Here is a 24,002-nt window from a genome sequence, read left to right as displayed (position 1 = left end):
CTTTTATGCATCTCTGCCTATACAGTGATATGCAACATTTATTGGTGATATGCTGAAGGAATCAAGAATTGCTGATATCCTCTCGTTAAACATTTTCAGTTAAGCTCATGTTCTCATGTAGTCTGAATATAAAGCCCTCAGCTAATTACATTTTAAAGTACAACGATTAAAGTGGGAATTAAAGGAGTATTTTCTTCATGATTATAGATTAGATTAGATTAGATTCCCTACAGTGTGAAGCCAGACTAAAATCATAGAATGATTACAGCATAGAAGGAGGCCATTCAGTCTGTCATACCTGTGCTAGTTTTCTGAAAGAGCAATTCATCCACCCAGGAGTGGTGGCCACTGCTGTTGCGACAGACAGTTCCACAAGGCTAAAAAATTGAGCTAAGTCCAGGTTGGGTCTCAGCAAAGGAGATGAAAGGATTTTAGTGGGCCAAGTTCAAGAGGCTGGAGGTGGGTTGAAAGATGCGATCATCTGGAAAGGGAGGGGATAGGGCCTTTGATGGGCACAGGGGACTTGCAAAGGAAGATAGCACCCCACTCTCTTTTTCTGACACTAATTAATCATTAATGGACAACTTAAAGGCCTCAATAGGCTAAAGGGTTTTCCAATGTCTCTCCTGCCTTCTGGAAGGTTTTAGGCAGTCGACAATGGGGTGTGTAGGAAGTGGGGAAGGTCCCCTGTTGGATCCAATGTGCTGCCTGCATTTACACGCATCAATGAGGGAGCACAGAACCAAACCCATGCTACAGTGTAACCCACTCTGAAAGCATCTACACTGAAGAAAAGAGGAATTATTGTAAGCTTTTCGTTTGATGAGGCAGAGTTAAATTGCCAAAACAAAAAGGCTGTGGTGAAATGTTAGATTTGATCTCTCATGGGATTACTGAAATACAACAAGACAAAAGAATGGAAGCGTACAGATCAGATCTTCTCCAAACTGGTGCTGTCCAATGTGTTCAAACAACGATGATAAGACAGGCAGCAGTGCCACTGTGGTGTAATTGATGATCTGGGTAACTCCCTTTGGCTGTGTCCGTGTGTGAGTGAATTGACCCAGTTTAAGGTTCTCTATGGTCTTTTCCAAATCCTCTGCCGCATTCTCAAAAAAGGCTCGTAAAGCCAACTTAACAGACTCCAGGCCAGTCTTCATCACCGTTCTGTGTAAAACAAGATCATCACTTAGAGGTGGCCAAAAATCATGCTGAGCTTTAATGAGTGACCACAAATCATCATCTGTCTCTACATTAACAAAAGCACTCCATGTAACATCTGTAAGATCGTACATTCATATCTGAGAAGCTTGAGCTGGAATTTGGAGGTTCCTTCGGTGCTGAAAGACCCAGCACTGGAAAGGGGCAGCTGCTGAAAGACACCTGATCTGTACTTGTCTCTGACACCCTACCCCATCCTGCCATCATTCTGCTTTAATCTGAGGCAGCACTATGGTCCATTACCTTGGTTAACGAAATGCCAGCAGCACAAACTGCTCCCATTTGCACTGGTGGCATGAGGAACTGACTGGCCTGCAGTGATCGACAGGTGGGCATTCCATCACTGTGGTCCTCAATCATGAAGAGGGTTTGATGTTGGTAACATATATACCTGAGGGGCATTTGATTCCATCAGCCCAACCCACAGCACTGACAGAGAGTGGGAGGGACAATTCCCCATCAGTTCTCCAGGAAAGACCTCTCAGCTGACAAATCCTAGCCCATGCATTTCCTGTCTTGAAGTACAACTTTGCTGCATCCTAAGCCAACAAGACAGCTGTTGTACAGCAAGTATCCAGGAGGTGTCCAGGAGGAACAGTTGTAGAATAATAATTTGTCTCACCTGGTCCAAAAACTTCACTAAAATTGAAACTTAAATTCTTTAAGTTTCTTCCAAAGTTATTCTTTGGTGGCCCGTCATCTTAGTTTAAAGGTCAGCAAATCCATATGCATTGTTGAATTCAAAATAACATTTAACGTACAAATAGAAAACATAATTTTATGGAAAAATTTTGCTCTTCAAACTGGTGTGAACATGCTGAGTGCTTTACTGAAGGTACTCATTCAATGTGAAGTCTCGGGCTGCCTGAAATTATCAGGCCCTTTCATTTGTGGATTTCTAGGAACAAAGGAAACTAGCTAAAACCAGAAAAGACACAGAAGATAAACCTCCCTCTCTCTTACCAGAAAACATGCCCTGCCTCCTCTTCCACCCAGATGGACTCAAGTAATCAGCACAACTTGTGGCACAGTCAAGTGTAGTTTACAATCTCGAAGCACACACAGGTTTATAATTCAGATCCTCCATTCTATATACAATACAATATTGAAGTGTAACGTAAACTCTGCTGTGAAGGTCCAGCTCAAGTTGTTCCCCTTGTGTGAGAAGAGGCTGGAAGCTGATTTTAACTTGAGGCCCACAAGAGGCGATCAGCCAATGTTCATTCTGGCAGCATCTCTTAGGAGACGGTAGCTAAGCAAGTCGACACTCATTTATCTAAACAAAACTAGTCAAGTGGTTTACCTGGCATCCAAAGTCTGGCCCAATATGTGAAGACAGTTTACAATTGATGTGGCATCATTTCCTGCATTAAAAACAAAACTGACTTACAATTGCTGCAAAAATGGATTATGATATGCTGATCTGTCCAAAACCAGAACTACAATGGTGGTGTCACAAGTTACATGACAACAAATAATGTTTGCTGTGGTGCAGAGTGAAGTACCTGGCAAATACAACAAATTTTAAGCCTGTACCTTCAGATTTTTACTTAACACTGCCAGCATGAAGAAGCTTTACCATATGTGGAGGGAGACATGCAAGGTAGAGGTTCATAGGTCAATTGCCCTTCTATTTTCAAATCTGATTCCTATTTCTATATTTCCAAGAGTTTTATTTTTGGAAATAAATGCTCCCCAGTCCAATGCCTTCTAGTGATTGTCACTTTCTTTCTAAGAGGTTTCAAAAGTTACAAAATACATAATTATCTGATGTTAGCGTTATATCAAGCACTGGACATTTATGCACTTTACTATATACCACTGTGGCTAGATTTTAAATAATTGTTTTTAAATTAAGTCCAGAGTCTTTGCCTAAACTTGCATGTGTACGTCAGAAAAATGGTAAACATGGCACCTTAAGGGAAATGATATGAACAAAGTGCCTGTTGCCCAATTCATCCTCATAATGACATGGAAGATCGGGGATAATGCCAAGTATATGACAATTTATAATGTTTTCCCAGAGGCCAACTGTGGGAAAGTGAGGGTAACTCATGTAGAAATTCCAGGTGGCACTGTCCTCAGTTGTGGCATAATACTTACCTTTACAGGAGCCGATACCTACACAATGATTGGAGGACCACCCTCGCCATTCATTGCCATGTTGTTTAGATGGCACCTTGGAGCAACTATTTAGTAGAGACTTTCCTACAGCTACAACAAAGGGCTGAAGGGTCCACTTCTAAGCTGCATAACTCTATGACTCCATGGAGTCAGTGTTTAAAAATCACACAACACCAGGTTATAGTCCAGGTTGTGGTTTAACTTTGTCCACCCCATTCCAACACCGGCTCCTCCACATTATGGCTTCCATGGAGTTACTAAGCTCAGTTGGCTGGACGCTGGTTTGTGACGCAGGGTGATGCCAACTGCGTGGGTTCAATTCCTGTGCTGGCTGAGGCTACTGTGAAGGTCTTGCCTTTTCAACCTTGTCTCTTGCCTGAAGTATGGTGACGCTCAGGTTCAACTCACCACCAGTCATCTCTCTCTCTTTCTCTCTAATGAGAGGGCAGGACAGTGGTGACTTTACTTTTATTGTCACCTAGCAAGATCACTTACAGGGTCTCCCACCATCACTTCATATGAGTGAACCACATTGAATCAATAATCACAATTAACTACTCCACTTGGAAACCAAAGGAATGGACTGTCATGCATAGCTCATGGGTATTTGTTATATTATTGGTTAACGAAACAGAAGACATTTTCATTGGCACAAATATTTGAAAGACTGTAAAACACAACAGTTGTCACTGGTGTACAAACAAACACTTCTATCAATGGACAGATAAAATATCATGCTTTTTCGATAAATAGTTAAATAATGAATCTTAATCCAGATTTTCAGGAACAACAGCAGGCAAGCAGACTAAAGATAATTAACCAAAACTGACAGTGACGGAACTGGGCACCATTCTTGTGGAATTGTTGGATTTACTCGCGGGACAGGAAGGGTGGAAAGGAGAGTGGCATCCCTAGGAGTCAAACACACGACATGCTAAACTGGCCGTGCAAATGGGCAAAGCATAAAATCAAAACATACACATGGTGAGAAAACAATATGGTGCCATGCTTCAGTCGTCAATGCTTTAGCTTACCAAACAGTGATATCCTATGTCTGACAAGCACTCCAAGTTTGCAGAAGAGGCTGAAGTGGAGAGAAGGAAGGACAGTGGGGAAACAAAACAGAAAAAGGAAACGGCTGAAATAAAAGCCTATCGAGTAATGTGACATCATGAAGAAAGAAGTCTTGTAAAAAAAATAGTCAGAACTACACAGCAAGGGACCATCATAGAGCTCCAGGGACACATTGCTGCCTAGATTATGAGTCTGTAACATAAAAGTGCATAGTATATGCAAAGGCAAGAGCAAAGCTTTTATTAAAATGATTCAAGCAGCATCTATGTGTTAATAAAAATAAAAGTTCATTAAAGCAAAAGAGCACTTCTTGTTTTGGTATAAGGTCAGTCAAAGTTTACACAAAGTGCACAGTAAAATTCGATCAGATACATTGGAACAGGCTTAAGTTCTTTATTTAAAATCTTTCCCCAACCCGCGCATTACCTTAGTTCTTTCAGGGTCACTGACCTCTCATCTCACATCATTCTCTGACTGAGAACCGGCGAACATGACCGGCTCCAAGCCATTGACCATCATCCTACAGAGTCAGCTGCAAAAGGGAATGCCAGCTGAGGGAGAACAACTTATCTCTAATTGTCCCAGGAGAAGCACTCAGTCTTCTCTCTGAACTCCTTCTTGTTGACCCGCCCAAGAGCAAAATTTCAATTGTAATGTGGAACCAATAGGGATGTATCTCTCATGAATACAGCATGTCAATACAATCATATGTATCAAGAGAAATGAATTTTCCTCCCATGCTGCAAGATTTTACTTGGATTGATTTGTAGCTGAATTGGTTTTCAAAATATATATTTAAAACAGTGAAGAAATACCACTTAATTTGCAAAAATGCACAGCTTTTTAAACATAAAATAAAAATATTCTCCACATTAATTACTAAATGTACCTATTTTACTCACATCATTTCTTCTGAAGAAACTGTTCAACATTTACCAAGTTTTCTCAATAGGTGGCAATCTAATCACATGGTAATAACTGTACAACTGTGTATCAGCATTCCCTCTTGGAAATGCAATTTATCATAAAAAACACTTACATGTTTATTTAAAATTCCTTCATCTGATTTTTAATAATAAATTATTATCCCATTTAGCAGATACATATCTTTGTTTTATTAATGGGCAAAGGGATTTAATGCAAATATATGAATACTTTCTTTTTTAATAAGTTATATTGCAGTATCAACCAATAATGTGCATTTGTATTTTCATTAATGCAGTAATGATAATTAATGCATTATTGATATTTTGCCAAAATAAATATTAATAGGTTTCTTACCAAGATTTTTTAAAAAATCATAGACTTAAGTATGGACATTCTAATAATTGATTAAATGAAGGAATGGATTATTTCTCGTGGCCAGTTAAAGAATATCTGGTAATTTAGTTGATTCCCCCACAAGCTGTAGAAGCTGGGTCATTGAATTTATTCATGGCTGGCCTCGATCAATTCTTCAAAGACAAGGGAGTCAAGATCACCGAAGGAGGCAGAAAGGAAAATGGAGTTGAGTCTGTAATTGGATCACTACGGCCTTAACAAATAACACAACAGACTTGAGGGCCAAAAGTGGAACTCCTGCTCCCAAGTTCTACATTATTATGTTCTTCAAAATCCTTGATTAAGATTATGGTTTCAAAACAAATTGTTGCCTGATCTGTCATCATTAATTCTCATCAATTATATATGTTGCTTGTATAAAAACATCAAAAAATTGCCATATGCTTCCATTTTCTCAGATAAACTTGCAGTTAACTTTTGGTGAGTCATCATCAGCCAACAGAGCTAGCAGATATAGGTGACCTAGTTACTTGGCTCTGCAAATAACAGTTTACAAAAATGTTAACTATTACTGAAGAAGGGTCACTGGACTCGAAATATTAACTCATTTTTTTTCCACAGATGCTGCCAGACCTGCTGACTTTCTCCAGCACTTCCTGTTTTTGTTTCAGATCTTCCATAGCTGTTTTATTTTCTGTTAACTTTTGCTGTTTAAAGTACCATAGAATAGTTTTGCTATGGTGATTGCATTACTTAAATGTGCACTGTGGGCAGTTTTTAAGAAAAGCCTTATGCTTGTGACAGTAGTCTAAAAACCTTGCAGTTGTAAAACTCACATTTCCATCACAGCAAGTCTTGAAATTGAACTCAATGAATATGGCAGTTGTGAGTGTAGTGATTTCAATGAGTATGGCATTGGTGAACTTTCCCAGAAAGCTGCCAGATCCATTTGGTTCAGCAACATCCTTTGGGGAGAAGAATCTGCCATGCCCTCTCAGTGTGGCCCACATCTGTTCAATACTATGTGGATGTTGTTTAATGCTCTCAGGGCTGCAATTGCAATACATTCCAATACATTCCAATAGCCTATTCTTCATTGTTAGCCTTTACAGTATATGACATGAGACTGTTTGACCTTAATGGACATTGCTGACTGCACCTAGTCTCTTTTTACAGTTAGCATCCATTGTGTGTACCTTGCCAGCTGCAGTCACTGGAAAGTGTTCAGGAGTAGAAACCTAAATTGATAGCTCTCCCTCACTTGCCTAGAGGTGGAGGTCAATGGGTAATCTCAGCATTCTCACCTTTTACTGACAGGAACATGGATTGGAGTATAAGACAGTTACCTAATTATAATCCATAAACCCTTTAGAACACAGAACAATACAGCACATTAACAGGCCCTTCAGCCACGATGTTGTGCCGAACGTGACGCCAAATTTAACTAATCCCTTCTGCCTGCCCTTGGTCCATATCCCTCCACACTTTTCATATTCATGTGCTTCTCTAAAAATCCCTTAACCGCCCCTATCAAATCTGCCTCTACCACCAGCGTGAGAGCATCCTCCAAACTCCTGTCATTTGCTGTTTAAAAAGCTTGCCCTCATGTCTCCTTTGAACTTTCCCCCTACACCTTAAATGCACACCCCCAACTTTCAGACATTTTCAACTCTGAGAAAAAGATTCTGACCATCAACCCCCTCCATGCATCTCATAATTTTAAAGACTTCTATCGAGTCTCCCCTCAGCCTCCATGACTCAAGAGAAAACAACACAAGTTTTTCTAGCCTTCCTTATAGTTCATACCCTCTAATCCAGGCAGATTCCTGCTAAATCTCTTTTGCACCTTCTCCAAAGCTTCCACATTTTCCTGTAATGTGGCGACCAGAATTGAACACAATACTCTGTGGCCTAACCAAAGTCTTATAAAGCTGCAACATGACACACTGACTCTTGTACTCAATTCCCTGACCAATTAAGGCAAGCATGCCATATACCTTCGTTGTCACCTAATCTACTAGCATAGCCACTTTCAGGGATCTATGGACCTGAACCTCAAGATCCCTCTGTACATCAATGCTGTTGGGAGTGCTGCCATTAACTGTATACTTTTCTTTAACATTTGATCTCCCAAAGTACAGCACCTCACACATATCCAGATTAAACTCCATCTGCCATTTTTCTGCCATGTCTGCAACTGATCTATATCTCGCTGTAACCTTTGACAAACTTCTGCACTCTCCACAGCTCCACCAATCTTTGTATCGTCTGCAAACTTACTAACCTACTCATCTGCATTTCCATCCAAGTCATTTAAATATGTCACAAACAGAAGAGATGCCAGTGCGGGTGTAGTGTAAGTGAGGGCCTTCCTTGGAAGCACATACCTTCAAATGCAGCGATCCTAAACAATTTTGAATAAGATTAACAAATTGAGCCCAGCCCAAAGATCAACCAGATTGACTTACCCAGGAAATGCATTGAGTAATATTTTGGTTACCTTATACTATCATAGCAAAAGCACAAAAGGAGGCCATTCAGACCATCAGGTCCAGGACAGCTCTCGACAAGAGCAAATCAACAAATCCTACTCCACCCTTTCCCTGGAATATTTTTCTCTTCAGGTACTTATCCAATTCTTCTTTGAGAGCCAAGATTCAATCTGCCTCCACCACACTCTCAGGTAAGTGCATTCCAGAGCCTAACCAGTTGTAGCAGAAGAAATGGTTTCCCTCATGTTTTATCACCAATCGCTACAAACTAATGTCCTCTGGTTCTTCATCCCTCTATCAATGGGAACTGTTTCTCTCTACCTCATCCATCTAGACCTTCTTAATTTTGAACACTTCTGTTAAATTTGCCCTCAATCTTCTTTTTTTTAAAGGCGTTTAGTGGATTGGATGATTTCATGTGTGTCAGTTGCTATTTTGTTGAATTGAGAACTTAACTAAGACTCTAGAGTCAAGAAGATCTGTCTCTGAAGTAGAACCCCTCAGGAAGACAGCTGTAAAGATGATGTGAAAACTGGGGACTGCCTTGGTTCAAAAACAGCTCACATTTCAACTGACCAAGCAGACAGCTTGGTAAGATACAATGCTGCACACCTTTCAGGTCAACAAAAACACAATTTAACTGTTCCAAATATGAATAAAAGGCAATTTGAATGTGTACCATTACAGGTTGTGTTGACTTATTTGTCACAATTATTAAACATTTTCAAAAGTTTTCAAAATCTGCAAGAGTCTGGACAGAGTACCATTCCTGCTTGTAAAAGAATTAAGAATAAGAGGATACAGACTTAAAGTCATTTGCAAAAGAAGCAAATTGAAGTGAGAAAAAACTTCTTCACAGAACAATAATAATGGTATGGAATGTGTTATACATAAGTGTGATGGATGCTGGTTTAACTGAAGCATTCAAGAGGACACTGGATAGTTAGTTAAATAGAAACAATATGCAAGGGTATGAGGAAGTGGCTAGGAGAAAGTGAGGACTGCAGATGCTGGTGATCAGAGCTGAAAATGTGTTGCTGGAAAAGCGCAGCAGGTCAGGCAGCCTCCAAGGAGCAGGAGAATTGACGTTTTGGGCATGAGCCCTTCTTCAGGAAGTGGCACAAAAATGGAACTAGAGTTGCAATGTTCATTTGGAGAGTGAGTACCGATGTGATGGGCCAAATGGCTTCCATCAATTCTGCAATTGCAATGTAGACCTGTAAATTTGGAACTGAGTCTTATCCGTCTTTCTCTAAAATACCTTTCTTTCATGCCATGGTAATAAGCAAATCATACTGCGGAGCATGACACATACCACCACTCAACAACTCATTGAAAAAGAATAAGCCAGCATTACCTTGTTACCATCTCCTTTTCCTTGTTAGATGCATGGCCTCCACTACTGAGAGGGTTACTTGCAGTAGACAGGAAATAGAGGCGATGGTTCTTAAAATATTGATCAATTAGAGGTAGAACAACCTGCAAAAATGAGCAACATTCAATGCGCATGTTAAACATCCATCAGTTAATTAACTACAGGATAAGGAAATCAGGATATACTCAGTTCACCTTCCATAATGCTGGTTACCAGATGCTGCAATAATAACTTAGCTCTTGACTAATCAATCTCTACTACTTAATCTTCAACAGACATTGTGCAGATGTTTGGGAACTAAAGTCACTTAACACTCACCTACCATAAGTTATGTCTCAAATTACCTAGACAATGCATGCTAAAAACATCACCTTCTGAAAGAAATTGGCCTAATTTTACTCGTGAATCATCTAGTCTCAACTGCTCCTCTCATCTTCCTGGGGATCCTGTCACATTAATTGGTCACACTTTCACTGAACTATTCTTTCATTCATAGTTCATGCATTTGAGATTCAGCTCTAATAATTATCCTGGATACTAATACAAAGTATATTGTGGGTGCACTGGAGCAGGTTTGACCTTACATTGGCGACTCAGAAATTGGGACTGGATTTTACAGATCTCCACTCACAATCAGTACGGAGATTGAGGGTTGGTATGGAGGCTTGTTCTGCTCTTCTCCATTCCTGACAGACTGCTCTGCCGTAAATTACTGCTAGAATCAATATTAATTGCTCCAAGGTGAGACTCTACTCCTATCGCAGGAAGAAACCCCATCTTAGAGTTCACTGCCCAACAGATCTGTCGCATCAGAAGAAGCATTGGACATCTCTGGGACAAGAGACACCCCAAGGAGACACAGTTGTCCAGGATGAGACTGGGTGAATTCAGTTGTTTGAGGGGGAGTGGGGGGATTAGGGATGGGAGCTGCAGACAAGTTTCAGGGGATCAGGGAGAGGGAGGGCAGATGTGTCAGATAACCTTCAGTGGGGGTTGGGGAGGAGGGAATGATTCTGTATGGGTGTCTCCAATGGGTTCAGGATCTGGAAAAGGAGATTATGATCTCCAACCCTCAGTCAACAAGACTATGCAGCTAAAGTGGCTGGGTGAACCACGTGTCTTGGGTCTCTCCCTGCAGCAGTGGGATGAGGCCTTCCATCCTACCCCACACCAAACCCACATCCACCCCACATTAAGGTTCGGGCAGGTCAGGGTCGTGAGCAGATAGACAAGAAGAGTGTCACTGCTGGACTTTATCTGTCCCCAGCTTTGAAAGATGCCAGTGAGTGAGTTCAGTAACATATTGCCCTCATCCTTGCAAACGTTCACTCAACAGCATTTCATACGTTTATTTCTCAAACAGCTTCCCCCTTTTAAAATGTTGTACCTTAGCAAAGAACTTGACTTCCTGCTCATGCAGAAATCTTTCTCCTTTACTTGTGGAACAAAGATCTAGAAGCAAGGACAAGACAACACATGATAAAAGAATTAATGTGCACACCATTAAAAACTGAACAAAGTAACAATGTTGGAAATGTTGGGTAATATGTGCTGTGTTGGAAATAAAAAACAGAAATTACTGAAGGAACTTTTCTGAAGAATTATGTTAGACTTAAAATGTTAATTCTGTTTCTCTCTCCACGAACGCTGCCAGACCTGCTGAGTTTATTCAGCGCTTTGTTTTTTTCAAATATCAAACATCCGCAATACTTCACTTTTATCTGTGTGTTGAGTCAGGACGTGGCATAAACAGAAATAATTCTAATTGCACAAGAACAGACTGGGTAACAACAACAGCAGCATGTTACATTATACCAGAGAAAATAAAGTGGAGATTCACATTTCCCATAAAACATATCTTTGTTGCAAGTGTCAATGGCCAGGCTTGTAGTAAATTTCATCTTTCGGTCAGAGACTGGGGTTGAAATCTTGTCCTAGGAATTCAGCAAAAAATCTAGACTAGCAATACTGAGGGAGCACAGCACTCTTGGAGGTGCATTATATTTGGATGAAATATTAAACAGAGGCTCCATCGGGTAGACATAAAAGATCCCATTGGTACTATTTTGAACAGGAGCAGGAGAGTTATCCCTGGTGTCCTGGACAACATTTATTGCTCAATCAACCTCTCTGAAACAGATTATTTGGTCATCATCAAACTGGTATTTATGGGATTTTGATGTGCCCATACTGGCTGCCACACTTCCTCCTTCACAAAGTTGATTACATTTCAAAGAAGCACTTCATTAGCTGGAAGACACTTCCATTGGACATGAAAAACACTGTGCGTACACAAGTTTCTTTTCTTCTATTTCGAAGGAGGGCCGGCAAGTTATCCCCAGTGCTCTGAACAATATTGATCTTTCAATCTTTTCAATTAAAGTCCACTAGCAGGTCATTTTCACATTGCTACATGTGAGAGCTTGCCCCGTGTAAACTGTTCTCTGCATTTCTCACATTACAACAGTGACCACAATTCCACCATACTTCACTGGCTAAAAAACAATGCTAAAAGCAAAGTAAATGTAAATGCAAGTTTCGCTTTACTACTTTTGTAACACCACGGTACTATAAGTAGCAGTAGGAAAACTTCACAAGGTTGAGTCTGTTACATTATTAAAAATCATTTAATCATTCCTGTGTTGGAATTTACAGCCCAATTGGTCCACACCAGTGGCTAGGTTCCGCATGAACCTCCCCCTATTTTTCACTCATTCTGCACTGGTTCAACAAGAAATCTCTACCTCGCAAAATGCAAACATGGATGCCACATTAAGCTTCTGTGGCATCCAAAATATCAGAATCTGACATATTAATAACAGTAAATATGCATTTTACCAAACTGCAATATGTAATCATGTGCCTGATCAACATATTTGATGAGTTGTTGCAGGAAGCTGTAAGCAAATCTTTTTTCAATGGAAGGGGTGTCCAACTCCATCTCTTTTAAACCCCTGGAAATATAAAAAAAATAGTCTTAGGATTTTGCTTTCCTATGCTGCTACTTCTTGTTTAAAATATACAAGGTGTTGCGAAAGACATACTCATGTCAAAAAGTTGACCGAAATCAGTTAAAGAACTCTCAATCGGGATTGTTCATCAGAGCCATCATACCAACTGCCACAAGCATGCACTTACAAAATTATTTGAAGAGGATGAAAAGGGAAAGGGCAACACAAATAACAGGCTTATTCTTGCGTTGCTAATAACCCGTACAGGGCTGCCAATTCAATGAGAAGAATAACAAAGCTAAATTTGGTGATATTCCCGCTCAAGCCACATTGTTGCCTGCCAAGCGACAGGTGAATCAGAGTGAGTGATGGAGTTGAGTGAGGTGATGATTCGCTAGTCTGGAGTTACCAGCGTTTGTATGACCCCTAACGTTCTTCTGGATGATGATGCAGAGGAACAGAATGTGTATGAGAAAGAGAAGGAAGCCACTGAAAGATCCTTGGGGAGCTCACTAGCACTTAAAAAGATGCAGATTGTTAAGGTTAGACTTATTCCCTTTTTGCCTGTAGTGTGTATGTATATAAAGCTGGCTGATTACAGCAAACTCCCATTTGAAATTGTGACAAAGCTGCTGCTTTAACAAGATAATGTTGTCCTTGTTTCTTTTCAGAGAGGTTGTAAAAGACACAGACTCCAAAAAGTCAAAGTTGAAGAGTTTTAGGGCCAATTTGATTATAGCTAACAGATAATTCCTCGGGCAACAAGCTTTCAAGTTTTTGAAAAAAAAACACTTGTATAATGAAAGGGGAGTGATGAAGGGCCTTTGCCTGAAGCGTCGATCTTCCTGTCCTCATTTGCTGCCTGACCTGCTGTGCTTTTCCAGCACCACTCTAATCTTGATTCTAATGAAAGGGGAGTGGCCAGTTCTCCCAGCTCAGCTTTTCCCTAGTTTGGTTTGGTTTGGTTTGGTTTTACCATGGTAGTGTTTTGAAGCTGCTGGAGCCAAAGAAGCATATCCATGCTGGTATTCTCGCTCTCTCTCTGACTTTTCTCCTGTAAGACCCTGTTTTTGATTTTACCTTTTGTGCCAAGGGGTATTTATAGGTATTTGTTGCAAGCATTTGGAACAGCATCAATAAGCTGCGATCATCTGATGGATTTTCGGATAAGTGTTGTTATTCTGTATTCTGTTATCTTTTGTTTGTGTTTCATTTGGTAATCTTGTAAATAAAGTCTGTTTAGTTTAAAACTAAGTGATTTCACCACCTGCATCACTACTGGGATGTCTGCATTACACCTGCCTAAAACAACTTGCAAAGTTAGGATCTGGGCTACGTTCTTGAAATGGTTAGAGGGGATCTAGCTTGGTGCATAACAAAATGCAGAGGGAACTCAAAATATAAAGCATCAGAGGTAGTATAATTACACTATCCTTTCTCACAATTTCTCAACCATCAGCTGCAAACCACACTCATATATAGCAGCTGTCTAGGATTGGTGGCACTAAGGTGCATATGACACTGTTATTTTTAAAATAGTCTTTGTGTTGTTTTGCTTCATTCACTTGTGCTTTTGCTTTATTTTTATATCATTTTGTTTCTCATGTGCCCTGTTGCAATTGGGTATTGCGGTTGTCTACCCAAATATCATTATAAAATCAATGAGTCTTTTTTTTTAAATGGGAATCACAATCTGACATATTGAAGGTGAAGGAGCACCAAGTGAGCCAACAAATAGTGGGGTAAATGCTTTTTTTCTATTCATTCGTGGTATGTGGACTCCACTGGCTGGGCCAGTACCTTTGAGAAGGTGGTGGTGAGTTGCCATATTGAATTGCTGCAGTCCTTTTTTTTCCACATAGACCTATAATGCTATTAGGATGGAGTGCCAGGATTTTAGCACAGTAACACTAAAGGAATTGTGACAAATTTCCAAGTCAAAACGATACGTTCCACAAGTAGAGATTCCTATTCACCAAAGAGATCTAATGGTGCTAATATGATCTATGAATGTCCAAATAATCAGTGCATAGTACAGTTCCCCATCACAGAACCCCATACTCTCTAAAATGGCATTGACTCTCTGATAGCAAATTCTGTTTCTGACGTTGCACTAAGTAGTTCAGAAGGATTCTGGTGAACAGGGGTGATTTGTCACAAGATTGTGGAGAGCTCTGTTCTACCCATGGAGGCATCTTTTGTGGGCTAGTTGGATGGTTCTACAACAATGACCGAACCAACCATGGTTGTTACAATTGTTGATCTTATTTACATTTCCAAGGACGCCCTTTCCATCGCTAGTGATCTGTGTCAGCTCTGGCACAGTAGTCACCAAGATTAACTAACTTGTCTGATATTGGTACCATTGGTAATCTAGGAATGGAGAACATCATAGAAGTTACATGTAAGTCTAATTAACTAACCATAAGATTGGATGGGTCTTGAAAAGCATCTATGTCTCAGTATGCCATGCTGTCAGTGATACTTCCATTGGAAGCCATTCTAGTCTCATTGCCCAGAATGCTATCAACCATGCTGTAGTCATTGTCCCATTAACTACCCACCACCTACAGTAGCCCACAAATGGATCTGTGCCACCAGCTGCTTTAATATCTGCACCTACCACGCAGCAGATGATGTGTATATCTAATGATCATCACCAGCGGATGTGGGCTTAACTCTGCCTTCATCTACTTTTGAGCATCATACTTATAAGGATGATGTAATTGAGAGAAAGTAAGAGAGAAAGCAACCCTTGTTGTAATCACAGCATATGAACCCAATTCATTTCAGCAGCTAGAAAGTCAGCTCTATCACTTCAGATTCATACTTGTGAACTTTTGTTCCTTTTCGTTTGTTCTTGTCCACTTACTTTAGACCATTAACCTAGTTCAGTTTTCCTTTTGAATGAAGTTGGTTAATTAATAGACTTAACCCCCTGTCTTCAACAGTAACAGGAAAAATGCATCTTCACAGGAAAACAATTAGAATATCCAGAGTACATATCAAAACAAAGACCACCTGAAATGGCTGAATGTGGGTGAATGTCCTTGGCTACCCCTGATAATGCATATAAAAGAAGGTCCAGATTTTTCGATGGTCAGATAGCTATTTCTGCAAAGTAAGTGAGAGATGCATTTCGGGACACTGCAAAATCCCCACAGTTTGAAGATTCCACTGTGCAATTATCTAGTGCCTGGAACCCTCTAATAACAGCCATCCAAACTGAAGAACTTGGAGGGTTCTGTTGTAGTTAACTCAACAGTTGCCCTGCATTTTTCCTGTTACGTCCACAGGGGGTTATGTCAATTAGTTAACCAACTTCATTCAAGTAGAGAACAGTCCCCTCAACTTACTGTATACCCCCAAACCTATACCATCCCCCAAACCTTTTACATTCTTGAACCCTGACCTAATACTCACCTCACCTCCCAGAACTCAACACTCATCCCTCTGCTACTGGACCTGACAACTCAACCCATCATCAGACCATCAACCCCTTCACCTCCCAGGACCTAATAATTCCCTCACTACCCCAGATCCAACACCACCTTTCCCTCCATTGGACATTCAGCACATTCCATTCCCCAACCCCACCCTGACACTCCCCTCGGAGGGTCTAATAATATCTACCTGCTGGGCCTGACACCCGTCCCCTGTGACCTAACAATTCTGACATTTCCTTCCAAAAATAAAAATCTATTTATCATTAAAATCAATATCTGCCTCACAATTCAGTGCAGATTTTGAAATTTTCTTTTGTTATTTTAAACCTCTTCCCTTAATTATACCAGTTTTTCTCTGGTGAATCTGTCCTTTCTCTGAAATGTGATCCACGAACTTGATACACATCAGCATCACAGACAAGAAAATATACAAGAGGACGCCGGGATGTTCCTCACTACAATGCTTCTGCTCAATTCCACATCTCCACCAAAGAGTGTATGGCTGGAATGGGGAAATTAGAAAATCCTACTGCCTACTTTTGCAACAGAGTGAAGAAGTTATTTCACAAGTATCAAGTCTTTGCATCATTATGTTTGTAAAACTCCAATATATATTGCTATACGTTCCCCATTAATAAAGCTTTTAAAGTTGCCACATAATAGGGAGTCTGACTTTGATTTTTAAATTGCTTTTTGTAAAATTTGACTCCATAAAATTTGCCATGGGGTGGCATGGCTCAGTGGTTAGCACTGTTGCCTCACAACACCAGGGATCCAGGTTCAATTCCAGCCTTGGGCGACTGTTTGTGTGGAGTTTGCATATTCTCCCTGTGCCTGTCTAGATTTCCTCCCACAGTCCAAAGACATGCAGGTTAGGTGAATTGACCATGTTAAATTGCTCACAGGATTCAGGGAGGTGTAGCATTAGGGGTAAATGTAGGGGAATGGATCTGGGTGGGTACTCTTTGGAGGGTCAGTGTGGACTTATTGGGGCGAAGGACCTGTTTCCACACTGTAGGGATTGTCTGATTATTATAATGTTTTCGTGGCAATGCATCACATTAGTAAATCAGTGGATGGTGTCGAAACAATAACTTTAGTATCCTCCTAATACTGGAAGTTGCACGAGAACAAAACTTGAAAAGAATTCTGAGGAGTGCATTTAACACCATCCGATATGAAGACGTCAAATGGACTTGGATACAGGAATAGCTCTGGAGATTGAAGGAGGTGGACCAACCATCTACACCACCCTCATCATTTTGGTAACAACCTCTTTCATACCAAAGTAACTTGTACCTAGCTGCTATCATGCAATAAGTGTATCTTGTTTAGACTACAAAGTGATTTTCCTCCACAATAGACCAGCCAGGACTTTGAGATCTCGACCCAAAAAGACAGATGATGACAACAAATCTCCTGATTTATCTTTTACCAAGGTAACTGTGGTGAGAATCGATGTTGTGAAACTTGAAAGGGTTCAAAAAAGATTTACAAGGATGTTGCTAGGGTTGGAGGATTTGAGCTATAGGGAGAGGCTGAACAGGCTGGGGCTGTTTTCCTTGGAGCATCTGAGGCTGAGGGGTGACATTATAGAGGTTTACAAAATTATGAGGAGCATGGATAGGATAAATAGGCAAAGTCTTTTCCCAGGAGCCGGGGTATCCAGAACTAGAGGGCATAGGTTTAGGGTGAGAAGGGAAAGATAGAAAAGAGACCTATGGGGCAACCTTTTCATGAAGAGGGTGGTACATGTACGGAATGAGCTGCCAGTGGATGTGGTGGAGGCTGGTACAATTGCGACATTTAAGAGGCACTTGGATGGGTTTATGAATGGGAAGAGTTTGGAGTGATATGGGCTGAGTGCTGGCAGGTGGGACTAGATTGGGTTGGGATATCTGGTCAGCATGGACAGGTTGGACCGAAGGGTCTGTTTCCATGCTGTACATCTCTATGACTCTATACAATACTGGACAGTAATACCTTGACACTGCATAACCATTAATCTGAAGAAACTTGAGGATTTCCTGGGCTTTCTCTCGGTCTCTGGCTTTCTCCTTCGCTGTCAGTGTATCATAAGGCACCAACAAAGGGTGGTTTCCTCCTCCTGAAAGAACAAGAGCAACCACCAACATTAGAAGGACTAAGCAACACTTCGGAATATGGTTACAGATTGTGAAATGTCACCTCCAGCTGAGGTTGAGGCTAAAACTATGACAATATACAAGAGTAGATTCGATAACTGAATGAAGGGAAATGGGAACAGCACTGCTGCATGCCTTATGAACAGTAAATGTTGATGTGGACGGGGAGAGCTGACGTTTGCTACCTGAATGTACATAAAATGACAACAACCTTTTCCTGCTTATGAACCTTAGAAAATGGAAGTGCTCAACTAGCAAAGCAATTTATATCTCTGTTTAATAAACTATTTAAATAACATTACCTATTTTAAGAAAGATTGCTGATTGTAAAGTGGCAGTCATCAGTACAATGGGTGTGAGCCTATGTTAATTCATGCAGAAGATCTCTGATTTTAACCACATTGAAAGAACACCAACCAAAAAGAAAAAAATCCTCACAGGAAAGAAACACAAGTGGAGAAGACATTCACTCAAATGCGCCCCCCCCCCTCCCTCCCAGTTCACTTTGCTGTGTGACAGACAAAGGCCTGGGAGTTGATGTTGTGCCCATTATCAAAACAGGGAAAGGTACATAGGGCAGTGGGATCAGAAAATGGGAGGAAAATTCCAACCAACAAAAATATAATGCCATCAGTGATATAAAATAGCAGATGTAATCTAAAGTAGTCAGAAGCCTGTATGGGGATTCTTTGAGAGATTTTACATTACTGGTGGTCACCCATTTTACACTCTGCCCAATTTGACTTTTGATGGTCTCCATGGACTGTAAATCTAAGAGTTACCTGACAAGAGTTATGTTAAACCAGTCCCCCATCGTGTTATTCTTGGGATCAAACAGCAAATGTGGGAGGATGAACCAATGACCATCGGAAGGTCCACTGACACAATGGCAAAAGGTCATTACCTTGCACTCCTCCCAAGTGTTGCATCACGTGCTGAGTGTTTTATGGTTACATGTCAAATTTACTTTGAAAACTCAGGAGCAGGTCGATGACTTTCATCAGTAACTTTACCAGCGCAGGGCAGATATTAAAACAGGTGGCAACAAAATAACATGCAAAACAGATTTACTGCACTGGGAGAGAGAAAAAAAAGCTAAAGAGAAAGTTCTGATTGCCCTCTGACATTACAGAACAGGTAGCTTGCATTAGCACTGGTGAAGACCTGATTAACTGCCCTCCTGAACTTCAGGGAAAATAGCTCAAAAATAGAGGGCTGTAAAATTTACAGGCTATATTTCTGATACTGAAACATTGGGGACTGGGGGATTTGTTTTCTAGTTTTGAATCAAGAAATGCAGGTTAAATTGTACAATGACATTATGAAATGGACTATTCCACAACTTTCAAACAGATACAGGAGCACCAAACCTCTCAAATGGATCAAGGTAGGAATACCCATCAAATCTTGACCAAAATCCTGAATAATAATTCAACACTCTGCCAGCAGATTCACCAACCTACCAATTCCTTTGAAACATGCATTTAAAACAAACAAGATGAAACTGCAGAAGTTAAACCCAATGCGTTCCACGAATCTAACAATATTTTAATGATAATGTAGCATGTCCTGTTACCTTTAACTTCCAATTCATTTTTCTTCTTTTTAGCCCAGATGTTATGATAGTTCTCTGCTAGTAGCTCTGCCATTGCCTGTGATAAATTGCAAAGGAACACACAGTCATTGCCATGTTAAAATTAATTTATACTGTGAAACATAAGTTCTTGAGAAGTGCAGGCTGCAACTCTAAGCATGTACTGATCAAACTCAGTTCCTATAAAATGCTTCTCTAAATAAGGAGTAACATGCCTGCATGCTAGCATGAGATGTCTTTATCTTTGAAGACAGATTGAGTAAAGTGGCTTATATTCTCTGGAATTTAGAAGCATAATTTGATTTGATTTGATTTATTATTGTCACATGGTACAGGGAAAAGTTTTGTTTTGCATGCAGTACAGGCAGATTGTATCATACAAAGTGCATTGGGGTCATAGAACAGAGCGAGGAATACAGTGTTACGGCTGCAGTGAAGATGCACTTAGAGAGAGATCAACATTAAATTTAAAGTTTGAGAGGTCCACTCAGATGTCTAGTAAGAGCAGGGAAGAAGCTGTTCTTGAATCTCTCTGTACGTGTACAAACTTTAATATCTTCTGTCCGATGAAAGAGAGTGGAAGAGAGTATAATTGGGTGGGAGGGTCTTTGATTATGTCGGTTGCTTTCCTGAGGCAGCAGGAAATATAGATGGAGTCAATAGATGGAAGGCTGGTTTGTGCTATGGACTCTCTGTAGTTTCTTACAGTCTTGGGAACAGCAGTTGGCAAACCGTGCTGTGATGCATCCAGATAGGATACTTTTTATGGTGCAGCCATAAAAATTGGTATGAAATGTTATCTTATTGACAAATCTTAGACGCTTAGAGCTTTGAGTGGATAGATGCTGAGAGGCTATTTCCCCAGCCTAGTAGAATGAGATTTCATGTTAAGAGATTCTCTATTTAGGACTGAGACAAAGAGAAATTTCTTGTGAATCTATGAAATTTTCCTCCTGAGAGTTGTGGATGTTCAGACGATGAGCATATCAAAGTTTTCAACAAGAAAATCTAGTATAATAATTTCAACATCATTCTTCAATTTACAACATGGCACATGCAAGATAAATGTCAGAACAAATTAAGTGGAGTAGGAATAACTTACATGCAGGTCCCTGGAAAGTGTAACATTGCTCATGTCGATAGGCCTTGGGCTGTACCCATGTGCAGAATCTACAGATACCTGAGTAACAAGTGGAAACACCATTGTAAAAGCAAGTGTAAAAAACAGATGGAAATAGTAATCTGCTGCATTTAATTCAATAAAATGAGTAACACAGCAAGAAGGGACAGAAATCAAAGAAGATTGGGGGTGTCTAAATTTGTTTTACACAGTCAGGATACTTATTATTTTCACCTTTATCCTTAGTCTGCCCCAAGCCATACACTGCCTGCTTAAGACTGTCCCTGCAAGGGTTGAATTTCACCCATCCCAATAATGAAGAGCTCAGGTCACAGGAGGTTGGGGACAGAACTCTGCATCCTCAAAAATCCCCAAAATGCTCAGGAAATGCTCACTCAGAGGGTGACCAACGGGAGGAAAGTACCGTACTAAAAATGCAAAATTGACAGAAACAGTGAAGGGGGTTGCTACTCCAGTCACAGGCTGGGTCTCCCTCATGCTTGCTGCTGGTAGCTCCCTTGCAAACCTATCAGCTACCTGATGAAGGAGCAGTCCTCCGAAAGCTAGTGCTTCCAAATAAACCTGTTGGACTATTACTTGGTGTAGTGTGATTTTTGCTGAAAAATGTGTTGCTGGAAAAGCGCAGCAGGTCAGGCAGCATCAAAGGAGCAGGAGAATCGACGTTTCAGGCATAAGCCCTTCTTCAGGATTATTTTTCTGAAGAAGGGCTTATACCCGAAACGTCAGTTCTCCTGCTCCTTTGATGCTGCCTGACCTGCTGTGCTTTTCCAGCAACACATTTTTCAGCTCTGATCTCCGGCATCTGCAGCCCTCACTTTCTCCTAGTTGTGTGATTTTTAGCAACAAACGTGATAGAGAAGGACCTGAGATTGGAGGAGCAGCAAGCAGTTCAGAAGTGAGTGGCAGCAATGAGGGAGTCACTGGTGAAGCTGGGATTGAGGGCTTGCCTTTAGACAATGTCAGGATCAGGTGACCCATTGCCAAGGCTGGACTTTTGGTCCATCTGGGAAGGGCAGGGAGGTAGCAGATACAAAAGAGTTTGGAAAGGAAGAATGAGACTGCAAAGGGAGGGGTTTGGAACAAAAGAATGCTACCAATGCAGAGATGGTAATGGAGGCAAGAAGGAGTTTGCAAGAAGTGAACTGGCTGGAGGAGGGGCGTGGGGGAGAGGGAGGCTGGAGGAGGGGTGTGGGGGAGAGGGAGGCTGGAGGAGGGGTGTAGGGGAGAGGGAGGCTGGAGGAGGGGTGTGGGGAAGAGGGAGGCTGGAGGAGGGGTGTGGGTGAGAGGGAAGCTGGAGGAGGGGTGTGGGTGAGAAGGAAGCTGGAGGAGGGGTGTGGGGGAGAGGGAGGGGTGTGGGGGAGAGGGAGTCTGAAGGAGGGGTTTGAGGGTGAGGGAGGCTGGAGGAGGGGTGTGAGGGTGAGGGAGGCTGAAGGAGGGGTGTGGGGCGAGGGAGGGGTGTGGGAGAGAGGGAGGCTGGAGGAGGGGTGTGGGGAAGAAAGAGGCTGAAGGAGGGGTGTGGGGAAGAGGGAGGCTGAAGGAGGGGTGTGGGGGAGAGGGAGGGGTGTGGGAGAGAGGGAGGGTGAAGGAAGGGTGTGGGGGAGAGGGAGGGATGGGGGGAGAGGGAGGCTGAAGGAGGGGTGTGAGGGTGAGGGAGGCTGGAGGAAGAGTGTGAGGGAGAGGGCGGCTGGAGGAGGCGTGTGAGGGTGTGGGAGGCTGAAGGAGGGGTGTGAGGGAGAGAGAGGCTGGAGGAGGGGTGTGGGGGAAGAGGGAGGCTGAAGGAGGGGTGTGGGGGATAGGGAGGCTGGAGGAGGGGTGTGGGGGAGAAGGAGGCTAAAGGAGGGGTGTGGGGAAGAGGGAGGCTGGAGGAGGAGTGTGGGGGAGGTGGAGGCTGGAGGAGTGGCCTGGGGGAGTGGGAGGCTGGAGGACGGGTCTGGGGGAGGGAGCCTGGAGGAGGGGTGTGGGGGAGAAGGAGGCTGAAGAACGGATGTGGGGCAAGGGGGAGGCTGAAGGAGCGGTGCGAGGTAGGGGGAGGCTGAAGGAGGGGTGTGATGGAGAGGGAGGCTGGAGGTGGGGTGTGGGGGAGAGGGAGGCTGGAGGAGAGGTGTGAGGGAGAGGGAGGGGTGTGAGGGAGAGGGAGGCTGGAGGAGGGGTGTGGGGGAAGAGGGAGGCTGAAGGAGGGGTGTGGGGGATAGGGAGGCTGAAGGAGGGGTGTGGGGGAGAGGGAGGGGTGTGGGGGAGAGGGAGGCTGAAGGAGAGGTGTGGGGGAGAGGGAGGCTGGAGGAGGGGTGTGGGGGAGAAGGAGGCTAAAGGAGGGGTGTGGGGAAGAGGGAGGCTGGAGGAGGGGTGTGGGGGAGAGGGAGGCTGGAGGAGGGGTGTGGGGGAGAAGGAGGCGAAAGGAGGGGTGTGGGGAAGAGGGAAGCTGGAGGAGGGGTGTGGGGGAGATGGAGGCTGGAGGAGGGGCCTGGGGGAGTGGGAGGTTGGAGGAGGGGTGTGATGGAGAGGGAGGCTGGAGATGGGGTGTGGGGGAAAGGGAGGCTGGAGGAGGGGTGTGAGGGAGAGGGAGGCTGGAGGAGGTGTGTGAGGGAAAGGGAGGCTGGAGGAGGGGTGTGAGGGGAGAGGGAGGCTGAAGGAGGGGTGTGGGGGAGAGGGAGGCTGGAGGAGGGAGGTGGGGGAGGGGGAGGCTGGAAGAGGGGTGTGATGGAGTGGGATGGGTGTGGGGGCGAGGGAGGCTGGAGGAGGAGTGTGAGGGAGAGGGCGGCTGGAGGAGGCGTGTGAGGGTGTGGGTGGCTGAAGGAGGGGTGTGAGGGAGAGAGAGGCTGGAGGAGGGGTGTGGGGGATAGTGAGGCTGGAGGAGGGGTGTGGGGGAGAAGGAGGCTAAAGGAGGGGTGTGGGGAAGAGGGAGGCTGGAGGAAGGGTGTGGGGGAGGTGGAGGCTGGAGGAGTGGCCTGGGGGAGTGGGAGGCTGGAGCACGGGTCTGGGGGAGGGAGCCTGGAGGAGGGGAGTGGGGGAGAAGGAGGCTGAAGAACGGATGTGGGGCAAGGGGGAGGCTGAAGGAGCGGTGCGAGGTAGGGGGAGGCTGAAGGAGGGGTGTGATGGAGAGGGAGGCTGGAGGTGGGGTGTGGGGGAGAGGGAGGCTGGAGGAGAGGTGTGAGGGAGGCT

General features: G+C 42.9%; 1 protein-coding gene across 2 annotated transcripts in view; it reads right to left on the bottom strand.

The window, feature by feature from the left end:
* ryr2a (ryanodine receptor 2a (cardiac)) overlaps window positions 1–24,002 on the bottom strand; it is a 758,045-nt gene that overhangs the window by 151,100 nt on the left and 582,943 nt on the right. For both annotated transcript variants that reach the window (XM_072580564.1, XM_072580565.1), the window contains exons 55-63: window positions 20,805–20,882; window positions 19,685–19,760; window positions 17,948–18,071; window positions 12,406–12,521; window positions 10,955–11,019; window positions 9,550–9,671; window positions 4,380–4,429; window positions 2,525–2,585; window positions 929–1,167 (exon numbers count right to left, since the gene is read on the bottom strand). In XM_072580564.1, coding sequence (XP_072436665.1) covers window positions 929–1,167; window positions 2,525–2,585; window positions 4,380–4,429; window positions 9,550–9,671; window positions 10,955–11,019; window positions 12,406–12,521; window positions 17,948–18,071; window positions 19,685–19,760; window positions 20,805–20,882 — 931 coding nt within the window. The remainder of the gene's footprint in view (window positions 1–928; window positions 1,168–2,524; window positions 2,586–4,379; window positions 4,430–9,549; window positions 9,672–10,954; window positions 11,020–12,405; window positions 12,522–17,947; window positions 18,072–19,684; window positions 19,761–20,804; window positions 20,883–24,002) is intronic.

Source organism: Chiloscyllium punctatum, chromosome 11 (assembly GCF_047496795.1).
Source record: "Chiloscyllium punctatum isolate Juve2018m chromosome 11, sChiPun1.3, whole genome shotgun sequence".
Taxonomy (NCBI): domain Eukaryota; kingdom Metazoa; phylum Chordata; class Chondrichthyes; order Orectolobiformes; family Hemiscylliidae; genus Chiloscyllium; species Chiloscyllium punctatum.
Note: the sequence above shows the minus strand (reverse complement) of the source record. Positions and strands in the feature narration are given on the sequence as shown.